This window comes from Xiphophorus couchianus, chromosome 19, assembly GCF_001444195.1.
Source record: "Xiphophorus couchianus chromosome 19, X_couchianus-1.0, whole genome shotgun sequence".
NCBI lineage: Eukaryota > Metazoa > Chordata > Actinopteri > Cyprinodontiformes > Poeciliidae > Xiphophorus > Xiphophorus couchianus.
The window spans coordinates 19,002,404-19,026,351 of record NC_040246.1 but is presented as its reverse complement, the minus strand read 5'-3'; the positions used below and the strand labels follow the sequence as shown (position 1 = coordinate 19,026,351).

At 37.2% G+C, this 23,948-nt stretch overlaps 1 protein-coding gene across 1 annotated transcript; it reads right to left on the bottom strand.

Annotated features, from left to right (window-relative positions):
• Positions 1-998: 998 nt before the first annotated feature.
• slc38a6 (solute carrier family 38 member 6) lies at positions 999-23,946 on the bottom strand. The gene is made up of 16 exons (XM_028000222.1): positions 23,648-23,946; positions 20,602-20,732; positions 20,448-20,521; positions 18,311-18,363; positions 18,177-18,216; positions 13,248-13,326; positions 9,801-9,886; positions 9,649-9,707; positions 9,493-9,564; positions 7,967-8,023; positions 6,043-6,122; positions 5,863-5,963; positions 3,469-3,593; positions 3,250-3,394; positions 1,962-2,056; positions 999-1,881 (listed from the first exon to the last, which is right to left on the bottom strand). The coding sequence occupies exons 1-16, from the start codon at positions 23,738-23,740 to the stop codon at positions 1,798-1,800; spliced, it is 1,374 nt and encodes a 457-aa protein (XP_027856023.1). The 5' UTR covers positions 23,741-23,946; the 3' UTR covers positions 999-1,797.
• Between the last annotated feature and the right edge of the window lie 2 nt (positions 23,947-23,948).

The following is a 23,948-nucleotide window of genomic DNA, read 5'->3' as shown; positions in this document are numbered from 1 at the left end:
TATAAATGTGAAGTTTGTCAAAATTTCTTTATTTATTCTTCAAATCCATTTTGTTTGTTTGTAAAAAAATATTTTTTCTCCATACATTTATTAGCATTTTGACCCTTTGCAACTACGTCACTCAGTCATTCTAACCGCCATGATGGACGTCGGAAATGAAGATCGGGAGTATTGAACAGAGCAACTGAAGTTGTTTTTGTCAGTTTATTCATGGCTTCTACTTTTTCGAGTCAAGCTAATTTCTCTTTGAGTGTAACGCGCTTGGTTGGGGCTCACAGACGGCGGTATTTACAGAAGCTTGAAACAGCTAGCATAGAAACTGAGCCGTACCTCCTCCGTCCTGACGTGTTGATCAACTTACCAACTTTGTCTGAATTCACACCACATGATTTATGTAACCACGTCATAAACTGCGGTTCCCCTTACACTGGAGCTGCCTTAAACACGTACAGAAGACGAGATGCTAACCAATTTTTTCCATACATGCTAGGCTACATGACGGTGGGGCACTGTTTCCATGGTTACTAGTGGTTAGACGCATACCTCCTCCATAATGCGGTATTTCATATCTTCCTAGTCATACTTATTTATAAAATATATTCTGAACGTTACTCTTCTTACCTTGTAAATAGTGTTCGCTGCAAATCCGCGGTTACACTGAGGACTGACACAGTCATTATGACTAACGGCTGGTATCCATCGCCGCCGCATCTTACCTCATTCAAAGTTATGAAATAAAATTACAAGTTTGGTTTTCACCCGTACCTTTCTCTGCAGCCGACCGCGCAGCATCCTGTGACCGTTTTTGCTGCGAAATCAACTTTATAAAAGCGATACTAGGCCACCACATGCGAGTTTTTTTGAAAGGCTTTACAGGAGCGGGCAGAGTTTCGAAGAGCGACGTCACGTGCAAAGGGTCAGCGCTGTTGCGTTGGTCTTGTCAGTTGGCGGTTACCGTAGCAACCAGTAACTGACAACTCCTCCCCCCTTTTCTGTAACTGTTTCCTTTACAAATATTATATTTTAACATACATTTTAGACAGACTTAATTATGTACAGGGTTTCACGTGTGATTTTGTCATGCTTTGTATATGTTTTTTAAACTGTTATGATTAATGTGAATTTTAGCTGTGTTTAATTGTACAACTGTCAACTGTTGTCATCTGTAGTTTGTTCAGGGTTATTTATTGCATTTTATTTAACGAGGAGACTGATTGAAGTGGTTCTTCTTTAAAGCAGAAAGCCGACTAGTTGCCTGAGTGCTTGAGAGGCAACTTAAAGACGAACTAAACAGTGTAACAGCGAATGGAAACGTGCGGAGCGTGTGGCTTTCATTAGCTGCAAGCCGAACCGCAGAAAAGCGTGGCTCTCAGCATCATAACCGCTGCTGCCAATCAAACACATGTTTACACAGATGAGTCTTAGACGTTCTGATGAAGACATTTTAGTGGTTAAACAAGCAAACCCGGGTTTCATTATGTAAACAATTTTCCCTTCATTTAGTGCTCAAACCAGAGCAGAAATACATCAAGTTAGGACAAGAATCATTAAGGGTTTCAGGAAAGTTCAAAGGAATCATAAAGTGCAAAATCAAAATAGTAAAATCATCCCTTGTTCATTTTTAAATCCAGAAAAATTAAAAAAAATTAAAAGTCAATATGTAGAAAAAGTTTGTCGTAGTTTGAAAGCTATATAAACATTTTAGTGTTCATCATAAAAAAGTCCCTGAGGTGATGCTGGTCCCTTTCATGATTCAGTTTCTTTGGTTCACATTTCCCTTTCTGGTTTGGATTTGGATCAAGAGCTGAGCACCCACGAGAGAATGATAACAGTGAGACTGGTAACGCCCATTATCAACCCAAAAACCACCAGAAGTATGGCCTGGAGAGACAAAAACAAACACCAGGTCAGGAAAAAACACCAGGAAGAAAACGGTGACAGGTGAAATTTTGCTGATTTACCAGAATGGAGTTGACGGATTTGATTGGCTGGCTGCTGATTTTAAGGTAGAAGATTCCTGGAAAAATAAACAGCAGGCAGCTGGACATCGTTGAGCCTAAAAGTAATAAAAAAAGATGATTAAAAACTGATTAAAATCAACATGGAGCATACCTAACAGCAGCATCTTCATAAACTTAGACCAGGAAAGCATTAATTATGCATAAATGGTGCAGTTTTAGAAACAACAATCGATAGCTTGAATATTTAGCTGCTTTTAAAGTCTGCTGGAAATAGATTTAGCATCAAAACATTTCCATTTTGCTAAATGCTATACGAGATATTCTTTTTTTTTAGAGAGAGAGAAACTTTTATGACGTCAGATCTGAATATCTTGTTTAGTTAATCCAGGAAAGCCCAGATGATGATGTTATGACTTTGTAAGCTTCTGATTGGCTAAATTTCAGTATTTGAGTTACACATGTTCGTATGACATCGTTGGAAAATCTAAATTAATCAACCAAGATATCAGGAAGAGAACTGAGGACCTCCACATGTCTGGGAATTTCAAGTTATTCAGACACTGGAAAAAAAACACAAAATCTTACAAAGTATTTTTGTCTAATCTTTAGTGAAAATATCTTATTACATTATAAGAAAAGACAAAACTAGCTTACAAGTAACTTTTCAGCAAGATATAGGAGTTTGTTTTAAGTCAATAATTCCTTGATATTGATTTTAAAAAGTACTAGTTCCAATGTAAGAAGACATTTCCCCATGTTATGAGTTAAATAATCTGCTAAAGGAACAAGTATGTTTTTGTCGATATTTAAGAATTATTAACTTAAAACGAGCTTCTATAACTTGCTGAAAAGTTAAATGTAGGTTAGTTTTGTCTGATTTCAAACATAGTAAGATATTTGCACTAGAAACTAGACTAAAATACTTGGTAAGAGTTTGTATTTTTGCAGTGATGGGAAATTTTGTTTACAGAGACTTTAGTATACATTTTATTTGTTGTTTGTTTATTTATTTCAGATATTTAAAATGTTGTCTAGATCCAGAGTTAAATGTTAGAAATTAAAGTGTATTGATCTTTGAGAATGTGTTCTTGCATTATTGTGCAATTATCATTATGTTACTAGAAAATTGTCTCAAAATAATATTATCGTTTATCGCAATAACTTATGGAAGAATTTAACATCCAGCAGAATTTGTCACTGAGACAGGCCTGGGTACAGCTTAAAAGGTGTAATCAATTCTGTCTGCAAGACAAAAAAATATAGTAAAATGAAATAATTTCTTACATACCAACGACTCCAAACACATTCCTGATATCAGGCACAAAGATGGCCAGCATCAGCACCACACCCAGGATGATCAGAGTGGAGATGATGTGGGTCAGCCAGGAGAAGTGGAGTCCTCCGTACAGCATCACAATCACAGCCTTACGGGCCTAATTCATGAAAATTAAACGTTTTAGCTTAAAAAGTGATTCCTCTGACACCTAATCTGACGTGGCGCACTCACGGGAAAGTGTATGAGCGGCACCGTCAGCAGCACAGAGAGAAGGATGGCCAGCCGGACCGTCATCACCATGATGTCGCGCGGTAGGTACACGTCGTAGCCGCGCAGCAGCTCAGACTCTACATGGCCTGAAAGGAGAAGACGAAGAATAAATGAGCAGAAACAGAGCAGGACTTTAAACTGATGAGGTCTGTAAGGTTTTAGTTATTGATTAATCAATTATTCTGACGATTAATCAGATAAAAAAAACAGGCAGAGATGCATAGTTTTTATTTATATATTAGAAATACATTAAAAATGCAAATAAACAATTCTATTTCTTTATAAAATAAAAGAATATAAACATTGTATTTCCTAAAAAGCAACAACACAACATTCCTTCAGTGTACATTTGATAATTTGTAGCAAAGGATCCACCTGCAACATCAGTACAGTGCAGGGCAGACCTGTTGGTTATTTTTGGATTAAGAATTGGATAGGATAAGGCGTTAACAGATTTTTTTTCAGAAGTTGAACCAGGTGAAGCTATAGTAGTACCTCTACAGAGGTAAATACACTCCTGATCAAAATCTTAAGACCAGTCAAAAAATTGCAAGAATTTGCATTTTGCACTATTGGATCTTAAGAAGGTTCTAAGTAGAGCTTCACAACGTTAAAAGAAGAAATCAGTGCAAGAGACAAGAACATTTGAGCGGGGAATTAATTCAAAACTGCATTTATACTCAAAGATGATTTTTTCAGCTGATCAAAAGTTTAAGACCATAGCTCAAACAAACCCGAAAACCCCCCAAAACAGAAACAAAGTGTCAAAAAAAAGGACTCAGTAATGAGTAGCTCCACCATTCTTGTTGATGACTTCAAACAATCGTTTAGGCATGCTTGATGCCAGTGTTTCCAGGAGGCTAGTGGGAACGTTGCTCCAAGTGTTGAAGATGGCTTCACGAAGGGCATCCACTGTCTGGAACTGATGTCCATTTTTGTAAACTTCCCTTGCCATCCATCCCCAAATGTTCTCAATTGGGTTTAGATCCGGGGAACATTCAGGATGGTCCAAAAGAGTGATGTTATTCTCTTGGAAGAACTCCTTTATCAGGCGGGCATTGTGAACTGCAGCATTGTCCTGTTGAAAAACCCAATCATTACCACACAGACGAGGGCCCTCAGTCATGAGGGATGCCCGCTGCAACATCTCCACATAGCCAGCTGCTGTTTGACGCCCTTGCACAACCTGAAGCTCCATTGTTCCATTGAAGGAAAACGCACCCCAAATCATGATGGCGCCCCCACCACTGTGCCGTGTAGAAAACATCTCAGGTGGGATCTCCCTGTCATGCCAGTAACGTTGAAAGCCATCAGGACCATCAAGGTTACATTTTTTCTCATCAGAGAAGACAACTTTCTTCCACCTTTCAATGTCCCATGTTTGGTGCACCCTTGCAAAGTCCAAACGGGCAATTCTGTGGCGTTGAAGAAGACGTGGCCTTTGAAGACGTTTTTTGTTTCTGAAGCCCTTCTCTCGCAGATGCCGTCTGATGGTTATTGGGCTGCAGTCAGCACCAGTAATGGCCTTAATTTGGGTAGAGGATCGTCCCGTGTCTTGACGGACAGCCAATCGGATCCTGCGGCTTAGAGCTGGTGAAATTTTTTTGGGTCTACCACTTCACTTTTTTGTTCCATAACCCTCAGGTTCGTTTAAAAAATGCAAAATGACTGTCTTACTGCGTCCAACCTCAGCAGCGATGGCACGTTGTGAGAGGCCTTGCTTATGCAGCTCAACAATCCTACCACGTTCAAAGTCAGTGAGCTTTTTTGCTTTTGCCATCAGGAGGTCATGACAGTGTAAAGACTTCACAGAAAATGACATGGAATCCAGATGTTTGCACAGCTTTTGGCTTTTAAAGACTATGGTCTTAAACTTTTGATCAGCTGAAGAAATCATGTTTGAGTGTAAATGCAGTTTTCAGACAATTCCCTGCTCAAATGTTCTTGTCTCTTGCACTGATTTGTCCTTTTAACATTGTGAAGCTCTACTTAGAACCTTCTTAAGATTCAATGGTGCAAAATGCAAATTCTTACAATTTTTGGACTGGTCTTAAGATTTTGATCAGGAGTGTATATGTTCTGTATATATGTTCTGTATAGAACATACAGTATATACAGAAAAATAAGCCATTTCTAAATCTTGAATGCAAATGTATATATTTTTGTACAGTTTTGGTTTAATTACTGCTCTGATTGTGTTGTTCTTTCAGGAAATTGCCTTTTTTTGAGTCTGTGTATTCCAGTTAATAATCTTTTGATTACAAAATTAGCTGACGATTATTTCCACAATTGATTAATTGTGGTTCATAATCGCATAATCATATCAATTCGATTAATCGTTTCAGCCCTACTTACTATAGAAGGTGAGGTACCCAAACAGAGCAGAAATGAAGTAGAGCAGGAAGCTGAGACCGATGCTGATGTTTGCAACGTTCTGCATTCGGGTTTTGGTTGGTCTGAAAGACAGCGCAGTCATACAGTTAGCTTAGCGGCTACTTAGCAGGGTCCAGAGACATATTAAAGCCGGGGACTGACCGCTTCAGTTCGCAGTAGATGGGCAGGATGGCTGTATGGCACAGAAAGGAAAAGGCCATAGTAGGGATGGCGTAGGCACTCTGCAACAAACAGAAAAGGAGCTAATTAGTTGATAAGAAGGATGGAGCTGAATACAGAAAAATCCATGAGAAAACCAGTTTGAAGCTGCCAAAAAACCCCAATGGTTAAGTATTTTTGTCTAGTTTCCAGTGCAAATATCTTAATACACTTGAAAGAAGAGAAAACTGCTATAAAAGCATCTTTTCAGCAATATGTAGGAGCTTGTTTTAAGTTAATAATTCCTTAGTCTTGGTAAGAAAGTACTAGTTCCACTGGCAGATTATTTCACTTATAACATGGGAAAAATTTATTGATTAATTATTGACTTACAAAAAGCTCCAGTTTGTTGATGAAAAGTTACTTGTAAGTTGGTTTTGTCTTATTTTAAGTGCAGTAAGATATTTGCATTAGAAACTGAACCAAATTCTCTTTTATCTTTGGTAAAAGAACATGATCCATTTCTCCATCTAGTGCTACATTCTTGAATTTGTTTTTGTTGTGTTTACCCAGGATGTCCTGTGCTATAGTCTACTTTCTGCAGAGTTCACTTCAACCAGAGTTTGATTGTGCATTTACACATTCCCAAATTGACCTGACTTTCTAGGCAAACAAACTAGAGCTTGATTTAAGCAAACTAAACAGGAGTGATGTGAAAATACCCTTAAATCCAGTGAAAGTAGCTTCTACAAAGCCTCGACTCATACGGGTTCAATTAAAATATGCCACAATTTTCAGATATTCATTAGTAAAACCTATACACTTTTATGTTAGTGTATCACACAAAATCCCACTGAAAGATGCTGAAGTTCATAATTTCCATGTAAAAAAAAAAAGATCAAGGAGTGTGAAAACTATTGCAGGGCACTGTAAATCTGCAAGTCGCATGTTTTCTCTAGGAATGTAATATAAATATGAGGGGCAGCTGGAAAGGGCGCTGCTCGCCTTCCTCATAAAAACACAACAACCCGTCATAGGTGAGAGTGTGACCTGTCAGCGGAGTGGAACAAATGGCATTCAACAATTTCTCACCAACAACTCAAACAGTCTGCATATGACCAGAGAAAGGAAAAGGTTTTCACTGCCAAAACATAAAATCTTACCAAGTATTTTAGTTCAGTTTCTAGCTCAAATATGCTAAATAAGCACTTAAAAGGAGGTAAAACCTACAAGTAACTTTTCAGCAAGATATAAGAGCCTTAATATTGATGCAAAAAGTACTAGTTTTAATGACTATCAGCGGAACTAGTACATTTTCATAAATATTAAGGAATAACTGACAAACAAGCTGCCATTTCTTGCTGAAAAGTTACTTGTAAGTTAGTTTTGACTTATTTAATGTGTACTATAATATGATATTTACATTATTGATGTTAATGTTCTATTTTTAGATGTTGTATTTTCATTAAATGGAGGCTTTAAAACATCGGTCTGTGTGGAATTAATCTACTCTGCAAAAACACAAAGACGTACCAAGCAGTTTTGGTCTAATTTCTCACACAAATGTCTTATTACATTTGAAATGATGCAAAACTAACTCACCAGTAATCTTTTAGCAAGATACAGTATAAGTCAATAATACCTTAATATTGATGAAAAACTACTGGTTCCACTGGCAGATAATTTCACTTATAACAAGGGAGAATTGTCATGTTATCAGTTAAAATAATCTGCCGATGGAACCAACACTCTTATGAAAACTTATTATTAAGGAATTATTGATTTAAAATAAGTTCATTCCATGGTGAAATGTTAATCGTATGTTAATTTTTTGTATTATTTGAAGTGTAATAAGATAATTGCAATAAAAACTAGACCAAAATTACTTGGTAAGATTTTTATTTTTGCAGTATTAATATACACTCACCTTTATGGAGAGGATGAAGAGTTTAGGTGTACATTCTGAGTCAGATCGGTTTGATACCTGAAAGAAACAACAAAAGGAATATCTTTTTTAATTTAAAACATCTACGTCTGAAAATAGAAATATATTCCACTGTTTGCCCTCACATCTCTAGGAAAAACAACTTTGGTAAAAGTAAGTTAGCTCTTTGGGGTTGTAGCTCGGTGTTGAATTTCTAAAAGTCAGAGTTCATTTCCAGGATCAGGAAAGGTCACCTGGACTTCCTTCCCTTAAGGACTCACTTTATTCACCATGCAGAGCCCTGAGCGGCCCGCTCTGGTCCTCATCAGCCAAATCTGACACAATCAGTAAACTCAACATCCCGGCTTTCCCTCATAATCCCGTTGGCCATGAACGCCTGGGCAAAATCTACCTACCTCACAAAACTCGCCTACTCACTCAAAAATAAAGCAGAGATGCAGCCAAAATAATAGTGGAAAAAAATCAACACTTACTTCCTTACAGCAGAGTGTTAGGGTCATGCTAAGGAAGTAAAAGAATAAAAAAATTATAAGAATATTTAATATTTTTCTTGGTATATGAGAATACAGTCAAAATAATTGAACAATAAAGTCATAATTTTATGACTAATCTGGTAATATGAATTTAATCTCATCTACCAAGAAAAATATTAAAAGTATTAATAAAAATCTAAAGGCAACTTCCTTTCGGTGGCAAACACCCCACTATTCCACTTTAAACACTTCATATCTGGCTAGTGAAATAATCCCCCTGTGGAAGTGGTACTTTTTAATCAGTATTAAAGAATTATCAACTTTAAAAAAAAAGCTCCTATATCTTGTTTAAAAGTTACTTGTAAGTTAGTTTGCTGGAGCTCCATTTGGGTTGCTAGGTGATAAGGTGGGCTGTGGTTGCTAGGCAACGCCTCAACAGCCAGAACTGTGATTCAACAATCTGGATTTAAATTGTTCTAAGAGGCACTACAAAGTCTTTAACCATTACCAAGTATTTTTAGTTTTGTTTGTAGAGTAAATATGTTAGTATGTTTGAAATAAGAGAAAAATAAATTATAAATAACTTTTCAGCAAGTTATAGGAGCTTGTTTTAAGTAAATAATCCATTAATATTGATTAAAAAGTACTAGTTACACAGGCAGATTATCTCACTAATAACAGGGGAAAATGTCTGCCAGTGGAACTAGTAATTTTTCATCAATATTAAGGAATTATTGACTTAAACCAAGTTCCTGTTTCTTGCTGAAAAGTTACCTGAAAGGTAGTTTTGTCTGATTTCAAGTGTAATAAGATAATTGCAGTAAAAACAAAAATACTTGGTAAGATTTTGTGTTTTTGCAGTGTAATGAGTAAATATTTTTCACAATAAAGTGGATGTGATCAATAATGAGAATCAATGAAACTTATATTTAACATATTCAGCCTCTACATTCGCATACAGAATAGTAAAACTATCTTACTGCATTGAACTGAGCTGAACCCTGTTTTTGTTCTGAATAAACTGTTTATGTTCACCTTCTTAAAGTCTGAGAGCGTTGTGATGTTATGAGGCAGCGGACATGGAATAGACCATTTCTTCACCACAACCTAGAAACAAGACAACAATGGAGCAAGTCAACATTGGAAAAAAATGCAGTCAACAGATTTTTCAAGGTTTGGGTCAGAGCTCACCACAACTGCAAAATACAACATGAAGATGAAGGCGAGGCTGCTGGTGTAACCCAGGAATCCTTTGGTGGGGGAGAGAGACACATCCAGGAAGACGGAGTGATTCAAACCAGTCAGAGATGGAAAAACAACACTTTTTTCATTTGGAAACTCACCGATTTTTGGCAACATTGCTAAAGGCACAACAACACAAAATGTGATGATGATGAGAAGTAGCCTGCCATCTTCATACCAGGCATTTCTGTAAAACACAAGAGGTAAAGCATTAAAAGTCAAGGTTGAATTGCAGCAGACTTTTTGAAATGTCTTAAAGTGGCATGCTTTAAGATGAACCAGCTCTGGAAATTTGTCTCCATTTTGGACTCAAATACAGAGTGACAGATCCGTCATGTGGAACGAATTAAAGGCTTTAGCTCTTTCAAATCACAACAATCATGTAGTTCACATGCTAACGCTGTGTCGCTCCATCAGATGGGACCACATTTCTCTTACAGGGTTTTCGGAGAGGGGAATAATATTTTCTTTTGTTGAAGGAGAGCCTTGGTGGTTTATTGGGGATTGTGGAGGAGGAGGAAGAGGCGGTGCTGTAGTGACACAAATGGAAGCCATGCTGGCTCCGTTGGAGTCGGGGTCGTCTGGGACGGGTCCTGGTTGTCGCTGCTATGTGTTGGGCCACAGTGCTGGGTCATAAGGGACTGGCTCCATGGCCGACCCGCCATCAGCAGCACCTGCTCCGACCACATCAACACCCACTGACCCGTAACCGGCAGCTTCACAGCTGTGGCGTCCGTCCCTATGTCTGGATGTCAGGTGGGACGTCTGCTCTCACTCCCAACAATCTCTAAAGGTGACCTATTGAGCTTCCTTTAACAGGTAGGATAGGTCAATGGCCTAAACAAAACGTCTTCATTATATTTTCATTATTAGATAATGAGATTTTAGTCTGCTCAGTTCTGCCTATTTTTAGTTGTTTTCGGGCCTCTTGTCACTTTTAATCTAAATAAGCTGCTGTTGGCCACGCCCACCAACTCAAAGTTTACATTTGCAAGTGAAAATGGCTGCAAAGAAATGCGCAATTATATAACCGTACATCTTTGAAAAGCAGAAGTGGAGCCTCCTGCACTACCAACCAGAATGCAGCAAGTGGTTTCTAACTAATAAGTTAACAAAACTTGTCTTTTCCAGTAGCCATTGTACATTGCATACAGCGATAAAACCAGCTGACCAAACATGCTGGTGCTCAGCTTGGTTGCTAGGTAACTGGGCAGGTCTAGTATGGGATTAATAGGTAACAACAAATTGCCTGTTAAATGTGACTTGACTTAAGGTTTTTGAAATGACTAATTTTTCAGACACTGAATACACTAACTTATTGTCTGTTTTATTTTTAGTGCCTGAGCCGTTTTAAAAATCAGTTAAGACCCAAATAGAAAAACAAAAACATGCAAATTGTGAATTTTTAAATGATAAATCCTCTTTAAGTGAGTGTAATTTCTGAGATTGAAAAGAAAAAAAAATAGCTTGAAAATGTTTTTTATATTTATCTTAAAAAAATTTAGAAATTTTTTTTTTTTTACTTTTAGAAATTTCAAAAGTAGAAATCTTGTTACTTTTTTTCTAGAACATTTCTGAGATTAATGAGAAAAAATCTGATTAATTTTTTTAATTGAACTTTTGGGGCAGGATTTTACCCCTTTATTTTTTTTCCATTTACAATGGCGCTAAAATCCACAGCTGCTTGGCCTAAAACACAAAAAGTGAAAAGAAAAACCTCTCCAGCAGACAAACAAAAACAACAAGTGGAACTGCTTTCATTCCTCTGAGTTATGACAAATGACTCGACATGTTCACTCATTTATTCCCGCTCTGAAGGAAGCGAACAGGCTCCTGTTAACGTCCCTGAAGCCGCTCATTAACAGCAACGTTTTGCTCCCCTCCACAGCGAGCCGTAATTAGACTGGCAAAACTGATATCCCCTTGTATCAGTCTGATTCTGGGGAACATATGTGAGAGATTTGGGGGTGGCGGGGTGAAAGCAGCGTGCTAATACAGAGCAGCTGTGCGTGGACGAGTCAGATGTTGACGGATGGGGGCTGAGTGCTGCTACAAGTCCTGCTTAAACCGGTGTGGTCAATAATAAAGAGATATACGTTACATTCTTGGCCAGAGGACGACGCGCTGCGAGGACGGGGAGCTGCAGGATCGACCAGAAAGGTCACCGAAGGACGCAGGCTGCTGATGGGCGATGGATGTTTGGATAGCGCCTTGCAAAGTTTTCAAATAATCTGAATTTTTCCAAATTACAACTGCAAGTACTGGGATTTTATGCAACTAAACAAACTAAAAGCAACTTTTTACATCTAACGTCTGATTTTTTTACCCAATCCTCTTTGCTGAATAAATGAAAGTTTCTCTGAAGGTCAAAGTTCAAGATTTGCCACCAATTTTTTGTTTATCCCACATTATAACGCTGCCATCATCATGTTTCACTGCGCGAATGGTGTGTTCAAGGTGTTGTGGACAAACCTCTATGATAAATTAAAATTAGCTTAATAATTTTCTTTCTGATGATCAACATTTTGTGGAGGGTAATTTTATTAACAGAGGAATCATTTTATTTGTGGTTTTGATTATGTGTGGTTTTTATTTCCATTTTATTTATTGTTTTTGGGTTGTTTTATTTTGGATATTTAAATATCTTCCAGTCCCAGCGTTGTGTTCTACAAAATTAAAGTTTATTCGTCTTTCAGAAGGTAAATGATGCATTACCATCGTTTATCGCAATAATTTCCAGGAGAATTTATCATCCAGCATTTTCTTTTTTAAATACCATATGCAGCATTAAGCTGGTGTGCAAAAAGTTACATTTTGCATAACACCAAAACAAAACAGAGGGGAATCTGAAATCACTGAACGCTATTTGGGAACACTGAATGGTCCATCTAGAATGGTGTACGTTAGTTGGAAAGAACCAAAACATTATGGTACAGTATTCATTTTGCACAATTCACTGAACTATTCAACTGCAAAAAACTCTAGCTGAATGTAAACATCACATTCAAGTACATTTCGTTCACTGGATTGGCTATTAAAAACAAAAATAATTCAATAAATTATTAAAATTTTATTTTATTCTCTTAAATCTTTAATCCTAAACAACAACATTGATTAATTTCAAGTGGTTTTATTGTTCCACAATTCATCCAACTGCTATTAATAGAAAAAATATCCAGCTACATTTTTGCTTGTTCCTTTTGCGTGAAGTAAACCAAAAGTTGGACTGAACTGTGATTTCTGAACTGTTACACTAATATTTACTAGAAGGTGAATTCAGAAGGTACCTGACTACTACATTTAATTTAGAGAAATCAGAGTGAGAGGGGGCTGAAGCAGTCACACCATCATTTTCTGAATTTTGCGTGAAAAAAATTAATACATTAAATTTGGTCATTGTAAAGTTCCAAAATGTGGAATTTGATTTATTTCAAGGGTAAAAAAAAGATAACTGACTAAACAGCTGCTAATATAAATAACTACTTCAATCATCAACTTTTAAAATATTTTAAAAACATTCTCATTTTGAGAAGGCTGCATGGACCCACCCGGTGTTTCCTGCATTCAGGAGGCTGCTGATGGCTGCAGGAAGCTCCGACTTCAGGATGAACAAGTAGGACGACATGGCTGAGGAGACACAAGGAAAACAAAACAACGTCAAAAACAGACAGAAAAACGGATTAAATTTTAACCAAGATCACATAAAGCAGCTGAATGCCACCAGGAGCAGTTCTCAGCTCATATCTGAATGTTTTGTTGCACCTGCCCTCAGCTGAACATATCTGGTATCCATGGAAACGTCATACTCTGCATGTCTAGAAGCGAATAAAAAGTATTTGAGCATTTGAGCTGAGCAAAAAGCACAAGGGCCGCAGGACAGGCATCAGTGACCAGTAACTTTCATCAAAAAAAAAAAAAAAAAAAACATTGTATGGAGCTCTGGTAGTGCCAAAAATATATTTATTGGTGATTTGAATTTTTCTCTCAGAAAAATGTGCCTAAATTTGCTGCAATTTCAGGGGGAGGGGGGGGGGTGTATTACACTGAATTTCCAAAAAACAAAGAAGAAGAAAAAAACACTTCAATTTAAAAAAATAAATAAATAAATGCAGGTATTTAAAAAAAAAAAAACTTGCAAAAATAAGTTTAGTAAATAAAATCCCCAGTTTTGTAGATGATGTCAACCTGTGCTAAGGGCAAAATGCCTAGGTATTTTTATTTTTAACTAAAACCTCTAAATTAGATTTAGTTTACCTCAGCTGCATTCATGTTTGCACAGCTAAAGGTGGATCTATGGTTCCCAAAAGTTTCGTAGCCTTATTTATGTTAATTTTAAGAGTGTTATAACCTGTATAATATTTAAGAAAATCATGACAAGGGACAAAAAAATCCAAATTATTTTATGTCCAATCCTCATTTTCTCTTAAACGAATGCAGGTTCTGTGATACCTGCACTTCTGATGGACTCTCCCAAGTGTTAGCTTTATTTTGACACCAGGATTATTGAAATAGAGTTGTAATTGCTCAGAAAAACTAAGTTAGACTTGGGTGGGTTATTTTAAACACATGCTTCAGAAAACACACGGTTGGGAAACACACAGGAAAGGGAGCAGGCTAATACAACATGGGTGGCTAGTCTTGGGAGATCCCCAGTAAAGCCCCCAGTTGGAAGTGGCAGACAAAACACAGGGCTTCAAATTGCTGCAGAGCAGCCAGGATGAGGTTAATCGAGTGAGGAGGGAGCAGGAATGCCAACAGTAATGATCTCTGACGCTAATCCAGGTACTTCCAACCTTTCTCCGCCTCGTCAGGAAACAGGATACTTCCACTTCCCACAGACAGTCAAACGGACAGAGGATCGATTCACTTCCGGTTAGCTCAGAAAAACTCTGTCCAGTGAGAGGAACGCTAAAAGAACAGCAAACTCACTGCAAAAACTCAACATCTTAATGCGTTTTGTTCTAGTCTCTAGTGCAAGTATCTTGGCAAACTTGAAATTCAGATTGTTGAGTCAGAATTCTGGGCACTGCGCCGTTGCCTAGCAACCCCAGCTCGTCACCTAGCAACCCAAGCAGAACTCCAGCACTTTTAGTCAAGTGGTTTTTACTGCCGAACTAGACAAATGTTTTGTTATTGACTTACTATTCAGAAAGAGAACAGCAAAACCACAAAATCTTACCAAGTATTTTTAGTATCACTCATCTTAGTACACTTGTTAGTAACTATTTTGGACAACAATTTCTTAATATTGAAAAAGTACTATTTCCACAGGTAAATTTTTCACTTAAAAAATAAAAAATGTCTTATTATAAGGAAAAAAATCTGCTTGTGGAAGCAGTACCTTTTGTTTTTATCCACATTAAGGAATTACTGACTTAAAACAAGCTCTTACATCTTGAGGAAAAGTTACTTGCAACTTAGTTTTGTCTTATTTCAAGTGTACCGAGATATTTGCACTAGCAAAACTAAATTATTTGGTTAGATGTTGTGTTTTTACAGTGTTTCAGTGTGTGTTCATTGCTGAATTTAAGGGATTTATGATTGGGGAAGCCAGGAACATGCAGGGCTAGCTGGGACCCCGCAGCCCTGAGGCGGGTCTTTGGCTCTCCTTTAAATAATCCCAGCCATAATCCCTTAGATCCTGTATTTGTTTAGAAAAGAAAATTCCTCCAATAACGCTCTCGCCCACACAGACACAAGCACTTTCTCTCTATGAGCAACAGCTGGTATTTCTGAGTGCTACAACTTGGCAGGCAGGGATCCTTCACTCCTTAAAAATACTGATATGGCAGCTTGATTTGGTCTGTCCATTTGCTTCAATGTTATCTACATTAAAGGTTTTTGATCCACAAAAAAACTGTCACTTTTTGTGACAGGGTTTCTGCTATCCATGTTGAAACTCAACATTTATTCCAGACTTTTTAGTTTATTTTTCTAGTCATTATATTAATGAACAATGAATGTAGAATGATTTTATTACAATGGCAAACATTAGAATAATGAGGCTACTGTGGATGGATGGATGGATGGATGGATTTAAACTCTGCACATCAGAGCTGCTTTAGTTAGTCAACCATAAAAAATATTAAAGCGACAGCATGTAAATCAGAGCCAGGAGGAGGGTCTTAGCACTGTCAATCAACCTTGTGTACACGCTGCTCAGTGTTCTAATGGCGCAGAAACATCTTACCATTCCAGGAAAACTGTTTATCTGCCATCTAACTAGCCTGATAATTTCTTCCAAAGGGAAAGGTGTGAACAGCATGATTGACACAAGCATGATTGACAGCGCTAAGACCCTCCTCCTGGCTCTGATTGGTTGTTTCTGACCAAGCTGTGTATTTCTATATTTAGAACTGGGAGCGCTGGGAGAAGGCAAACAAGCTCCATCTTTTCACAGATTATTTATCTCATATTATACTGTCACAACATAGGGACAGTTTTAAAAAATATATAAATAATACATTTTTATTTTTAAAATAAAATTACATACAGCAGCTTTAAGAAACAAAATAAAATTTTAAAGCCACATTGACAGAAACACAGGATGCAGCGGTTTAGCTTCATGCAGCTGGTCAAACTGAGCACACTGCAAAAATCACCAAATCTTAGAAGTATTTTTTATCTAGTTTCTAGAGCAAATATCTTAAAACACTTGAATTAAGAGAAAACTGACTTACAAGTAACTTTTCAGCAAGAAATAGGAGCTTGTTTTAAGTCAATAATTCATAAATATTGATTAATATTGATGAAAAAATGGTTAGACATTTTCCCATGTTATTTGTGAAATAATCTTCTAATGCAACTAGTATATTTTTATCAATATTAATAACTTATTGACTGAAAATAAGCTCCTATTTCGTGCTGAAATGTTACTTTTCAATCAGTTTTGGTTCTTATCTTAAGATATTTAGACTAGAAACTACATAAAAACTTTCTGAGAGTTTGTGTTTTTGCAGTGCACCATGCACTTCTACAGGAACCAGAGGTGAGATAATACTTACACGACTACTCAAAATGGCCCTTGAGTGAAGAAGAGGACAGTTATCGGCCAAGTGGTAAGAAAACAGACACTGATAATCAGCATGCATGTAATGTTAAAGGAGAATAGAGGTGAGTTTTCTGTGTGTGGTCAGTAAATCGCTCCAGAGTGAATCCAACATGAGAAAGAACCCCTTTCATTTCATTAGGAGCCAGGAGAGGCCGGCCGGCTGGGGTGGTCAGTAATTAAGGTCAATTGGCTGCTCAGCCTCTGGCAGCGCAGATGAATGTTTACCCAGAGTGAGGCTAATTGCACTCTTATAAAAGGAGCAGATGCAGACTAGAGTGCTGGCTCTCTCACTCCTGTCGGACTCACAAGCTCTACTCATCTTGTCTCCACCACTGCCCTAACGCTCTCTGACTCTGGTCACTATGGTAATGCTCACATATCCCTTCAAAATAAGATACAGATGCGCCACAAAAACGAACATTTTACTTTCGTGAAAATTTTAACTCACGATAGCGACTAATGGGAGCCCAGAGCTTGTTTCTCTGCAACGAGACGGTCCCATCTGGGAGACAATGACACCCGAAGTGTTGCTTGGTCTCTATGTGGCAAAACAGTTTGAAGGCTTCATTGCCTCATTAACGAGCTGATCACCATATCATGCAGAGCTTGGAATTGGGAATCACCTACCGGGATAAATCCATTCTCATGTCTCTTCTCTGGGCCTTTTCCCTTCGCAAAGAAACTTTCCAAATACATCTGATCTGTTTCTTACTCATTTTGCTGCTTGTGGCTCAATGTTGGTGTACAAGACGTAACCGAGAGAATCCGGTTAAAGGATTTTCAAAATAAAAGATCATCTAGACTCAAATAATACATAAAACGAAAATATTTAATTATTTCTTGCGCGGCCCGGTACCAAATGGTCCGCGGCCCGGGGGTTGGGGGCCACTGCTTTAAAACACACTTGTGAAGCAAGATGGCCGCCCTAGACGACATTACTCTGAACAAAGTACCCAAGGATTACATCGGTGAAAAAAAGTCAGATCTTTCAAAAATAAAATTTTCAAAAACCAAAAGTTTGATTAATCAATATAATCCTTTGTGGTGGAGTGGATTCCAAAATGCTATTCCTCCCCACAACAGGGAGGGAGCGAGTTTAACCATCAGCGATCAATTAGGGGAGAAGTCATGTTTCAGGCCCAGGGGAGGGGGTGGAGAGGACGGCGGTTCGAGGTCAGAGGTTATCAGGGAATCTAGATAATGGCCTCACAGGGGGGAGTGATGAGAAACGAGCAGAGGACGTCAGCACAGTCTGTTCTGTTCACCAGCAGGAGGCGATGTCTGCCTCCAAAATAAACAAACCGTCCCTGCAGCATTCCTCGGCCCAGTCGCAGCTCTGCTTCTCATAAAAACCACATAATCGCTTCATGTCCAGCATGTCAGAAATAATGTCTGTTACTTCGTGTTGAAAAGAAGGCCAACTCACCACCTATATTTTGGATGACAATCGCTAAACCGACCAAAACCTGGAGAGAAAAGAAACAGAAAGCAATTAGAGCAAACAAACCATTCAAACTGACAACAGTAGGAACAATCCTGAAAAAAAAACCCAAAACGTACTTTTCCTGGTTTTTTCAAGGCTTTTTCTCCAAGTTCCTCATACGAGTTGATACCTACAGCAAAATACTGTACAGTTAAAAGATTAAAATAAACAAATACTGTAACATGTTCCACTGCAAAAACACAAAATCTCACCAAGTACGTTTGTCTAGTTTCTAGTGCAAATATCTTAGTAGACTTGAAGTAAAACAAAATTAACTTACAAGTAACTTTTCAGCAATATATTGTAACTTATTTTAAGTCAATAATTACTAAAATATTGATGGAAAAATACTAGTTATAAGTACTGGTAATTAAAAGTACTTTTTCATCAATATTAAGGAAGATTGATGTATTTTCATTTTGTGTTTATGAATCTATGTAAGCCCTTTGAATTGATCTGTAATCGATTTTTTAAAATGCTGTTACACAATTTTGCTGTAGCGGTCAATGTTAGCTAATCTGAAGAAGCCTCTGACTGAAGACACTTTGTTGTTGTGTAACAGTCTCAAAAGAAGCATTTTGAGGCTTTGCTGTAATTTTTCCTAATTTTATGGAGACTAAATCAATAGAAATCATCGGATGTTTTCGTTCCTGATGTTCGTTCATGTAAGAGCGTTTCAGTGGGAATGAGACATAATTTTTACATATCGATGTTCACAAAATGTCACAAAACGACACCTCCATATAATATGTGCCACCAATTCATTCAAATGCTCTGAATTAACCAATCAGAAGTTGAAAAAGTTGTGACATCATCAGGGCTTTCCCAAACTGTTTCAAAGCATAGTGATATTAGTAATGAAAAAGCTGATTCTCATTCTGGGATCTAGCAAAGAGAGATCGTTTTTGTGATCCTAATGGACCCAAAGCAGAATAAGTTTAGTCGGATTTAATGTTAGACATTAAAAAAAATAATAAGAATGTGCTTTTTACACTGTACAAATAAATTTCTGGTTTCAACTGTTTAAATCTTAAAGGAAGTAGGGGAGGAATAGGGAAATATTTCTGTGTGTTGACCAGAAAATAAACACTGGCTTTAACCTAATTTAGTGGCAATCATCAACCAGCATGTCCCACTATTGTTTTTCCTTTTTATTTTCTCTTTGGGCTCCTTTTATTTTTTAATTAATCAAACATCACTTGATTAGATCACAATCAGGACTTGAGTCAGACTGCGATTGGAAACTTTAAAGCAAACTGACTAAATCTTGAGTAATGGAAGAGTGATTCAGGATGTGAAGTCAACGCTAAACAGTGAGGAGGATTTGCAGGGAATTAGTTAAAGGGGACGTATTATGGAAAATTCACATTTTGCACAATTTTGTACTTCCATTTGGGTTTCTACTGCATCTAAAAAAAAACACCAAGTTGTTCTTTAGTGTTTGGAAAATGAGCCGCTTAAAAACTTCCGGAATGTGACATTACAAATGAGCAACCACTGGTGGTTACCTAGCAACCCCAGTGGAGTTCCGCCCGTCACCTAGCAACCCAAGCTGAGTTCCAGCATGTTTGGTCAGCTGGTTTTAATTCAAAAATACTTTATTAATGCCAATTTAAATATTAAATTAAATATCGACCATATATATAAATATATATGGTTGAAACCACTTCTTCCTGGTTGTGTGGGAAGCTCTACTAATACTTTTCAAAGACTGTATTGTTATATAATTGCACATGTTCTGGATATAATGATGCACAGAAGAATTGTATATAAAAATCAAGATAATTATGGACATCCCTGACCATTCTCTTCATGAGACTGACTTAGAAAAACAAATGTCTTCAATCAAAAGTTTCTTTGAATTAGCTGTAATACTACAGGAGATCTATCCGGCCAACAGCTATCACCATCTACAATTACTCTTTGAAGAATGTTGAATTAATATGAGTTGCAACAACATTTTGAGTTTGAATTTAATTGAATTTTGGCAGCCATATTTACTGAGTATAAATGTTGAGTTGGGGGGCGTGGCCAGTAGCAGCTCATTTGAATTTAAAGTGACAAGAGGCCCTAAAACAGACTAAAACCTAATTTTCTATGAATGTCTTTTTTTTTGTGCAAACAATGTAATAAACATGTTTTCTATAATCCATAAAGTTATCTCAACCTGTTTGAGGAAAGGTCACCTTTAAGGCCAGATAGTTTTATTCTCACCTGTTTGGTCACAAAGCTTCAGAAGCAGATGGATGGAATATCCTGCAAGGGTGGACACCAGTACTAACAGGATGCTGGGAACAAAGGGAAAGCACTAAGTACTAAGTAGTAAAGGTTTCAGAAAGAAAGGAGTGGTGAAAGGAGCCTCTCTTACCAAAACAAAACTATCCCTGTGCTGGCCATGGCAAAAGCCAGACCCAGAATCCCACTGCCCATGATGGCGTTCATCAGGTTGAACACAGAGGAGGCGAAGGAGGCTCCAGTGGCTCTGGTCTGCGCCAATCCCTGCACAGAAAACAAAACAAAACAAGTAAAACCACAGGAATAAAGACACACAGCTGAGAAAGAAACCTGCTGATTCCTCCTGACATTACGAGGAACAACTGGCCAGGCCTGATGATGGATGTCATAAAACAACAACGCAGGGGCCTGCAGGATCAGGGGATGGAAACGGGAATGGACGGGTGGGATTTGAGCTGCTGGCTGCAGGACAGCTGCCTGAGCTCAGGATAAGGGGAGCTGCCCAAACTGCTTGACCCCTGTAATGGGGGATATCCTGGACAGAACAAGTGGCAACTCTGGTGTCGGTGTCACAACAAGCTCGGATTGACCTGCAGCCGAGTGGTCGGATTCACCCCGTTACAGTACTGGAAGACAGGAAGTACCAGGTATTTTTAGTCTAGTTTCTAGTGTAAATATCTCACTACACTGGAAATAAGACAAAACTAGCTTACAAATAACTTTTCAGCAAAACAGGGCATTATTTTAAGACAGCATTTTCTCAAAGCTGAAGTATGTAACTTTTATAAAAATATATTTTTTATGCATTTGTTGAAATTGTCATCAAGTTGTGACAGTAGAGTATAAAACTGATAATCTATGAAAATAAAAAAATAAAAATCAAGCGCCTCTGTCTTCTTCCAGTGCTATCGGGGCAAAAAGGCGAGTCTTAGTGCTGCCAATCATGTACATGTGCATGTCGCTTACCCCCTTTGCTCTCTGCTATGGTACAGTTTCTCCATGAATGCTAATGCTAGTTAGAGCTAAAACAATCTGTCAGTGGAAAAAGTTATTTTATTATCAAAATTAAGGAATTATTTACTTAAAACAAGCTTTTATGTCTTACTTAAAAGTTACTTGTAAGTTAGTTTTGTCTTATTTCAAGTATAATAAGATATTTGCACTAAAACACTTGATAGGATTTTGTGTTTTTGCAGTGCAGTAACCAGATGGAGGTGATTACAGACCAGCTGCAGAGTGAAAATTCCTGCAGATTTCAATCAAGCAAATACTGAAAATGAATGTGCAGAAAGGTGTGTTTGGAACAAGCTCACAGCGATTTGAGTGACACTGAGGTGAAGCACATCAAAACTCGTAAGACTGTGGTCACTGGAAAATATCGAGCCAGTCTGTTGAACTTTTCCAACCCTTATCCTCCATCCCCCACACCTGATAAGAGATTTTATTACCCAGATGCTTAAGTGAACAGAGGAATGGGGTCATTGCAATGATTTAAAGAGAAGAGGAGAGGCACTGTGGCTCATTTGCAACAGATATTATCATCACAGGATTTGAGACACTAAAATATGGCAGATATCCACTATGAGCCTGGAGAGAATACGACTGATGAGCCAATAATCTCTGAAATTATTGTTAAACATAATGTTGAGTTATTTTTCCTAATGCAGGTTTAAGCCGGGGTTTGTCATGTTGCAACACAAGGTCCTAAACGTACCTTTAAAAAAGATCAATACCACGATTCCTATGAGAATTTACCAAAAGAGCTGCTGAATAGTGTGTTTGCCGTATATTGCATTATTTCCCATTTTATAAAAAAGTTGAAGGTAACGGCTTTGATTTCAATCAGTTTTTCACTAACAACCTAAAAGCCACATAGTGAATCGATTAAATATGTTTATTTAAATAAACGTTGGTTGAGTCTGGTTTAAAATACAGTCCCAGAATGTTTGATTCGTTCTTCAGTCTGTTTGTGGCTTTAATAAAAGACTACAATATTTAAATTTTGTAAATACGCAGAATAATTTGCTGTAATTAATTTTAAAAAATATATATAAAACTGGTTCAGATTATTTTTTTCATTTGAAGTGTATTGGCTAGCGATCATTTCCAAAATAATTTGTGTTTTAACATTTTTATCAAAGAATTTGTTTTATTTCAGCAGCAACAGTCCTGACAGAGTCACTTACATTTACTTGAGTAACATTTTGGAAAACATTACTTTTAGGTGTAGTTTCACTACAACATACTTTTTACTTTTACAGGAATAATATTTTTATGAAGCATTGCTACTTTTACTTTGGTAAATTTTCTGGATTATCTACGCACTGAGAGTAAATTCACTGAATGAAGAATAAGTGTTTAAAATTCACCAGACACAAAGCCATATTTTATATTAAAGGGGGACTTTTTGTTTGTACACAACCTCTGTTGTTTAATCTTATTTTCTAATAAGGAGATACAGTAAATATTACTGTCACCAAAAGTACCTTACCCTGTTCTAACATATAAACACTACCTAATGTGCATCAGTTTAATAAGATTTATACTTATGCAAATTGATGTGAAAAAAGTTTCTTTTGTCTGTGATTGTGTTACTAATTTCTTTTTTTTATCTCAGTGTTTAAAATATCAGAATTAACACATAATTTTGCATATTTCTCTTTCAGATTCCACTATTGTTAAATTTAAATCAGATATTATGATCAGCTACTTAGTGCTTGAGCAGTTTTTTTCTCTTTTTTAAAATCAAATATGGTTTACGTTTACTTCAGTAATTTCTTCGGTGACAACTTTGAAACTTTTCTTCAGTAAAAATCTGTTAAATTTGAGCTGCTTGACTTTAATTTTTGGGGACTAATTTAATTTTGACATCTTTTACATAAAAAGACAAGTAGTGAAGTGGAAAAATATTAAGACAGTCAGATGAAACTATGTAAAAAATAAGTGTGTATATAAAAAGAAGTGTAAAATGAAACTTTAGAAAATAAAAATAAAAGCAGAAGTTGGTCTAAACATTTGCTCTCAGGGTGGACTGGAGAGTGCTGACAAAAGCACAAAACTTCATTGAAACTGAAAAAGTGAAGTCCAGCTCATGTGATTTTGACCATAAACACGGAGACAAAGCAGCAACTTACTGATAAATTACATGTTTACGGCAGTCGAGCTAATTAAATACTCACATTTCCCAACAGAGGAGTGTTTTCGCTAAGAGCAGAGTCTCTTTCAGAGAGCCTGGAATAAACATCCGCCTGCTCGCTGCTGTTGATGCTCATTCTGAACAGATAAAAACACAGAACAATATTCGCTCCCTAATTTTATGAGCACATCGTCTCCAGAAGTCTTGTCAGCTGATTAGTGTCTTAAGATCCATTTAGTTCCTCAGTTCTTCTTCTTCTTCAGTTTTTACCGGAAGCTTGAATCCAAAGTGTTGCACTACTGCTACCTCCTGGGTCATACTTCAATTACATTTTTAAAAACTAG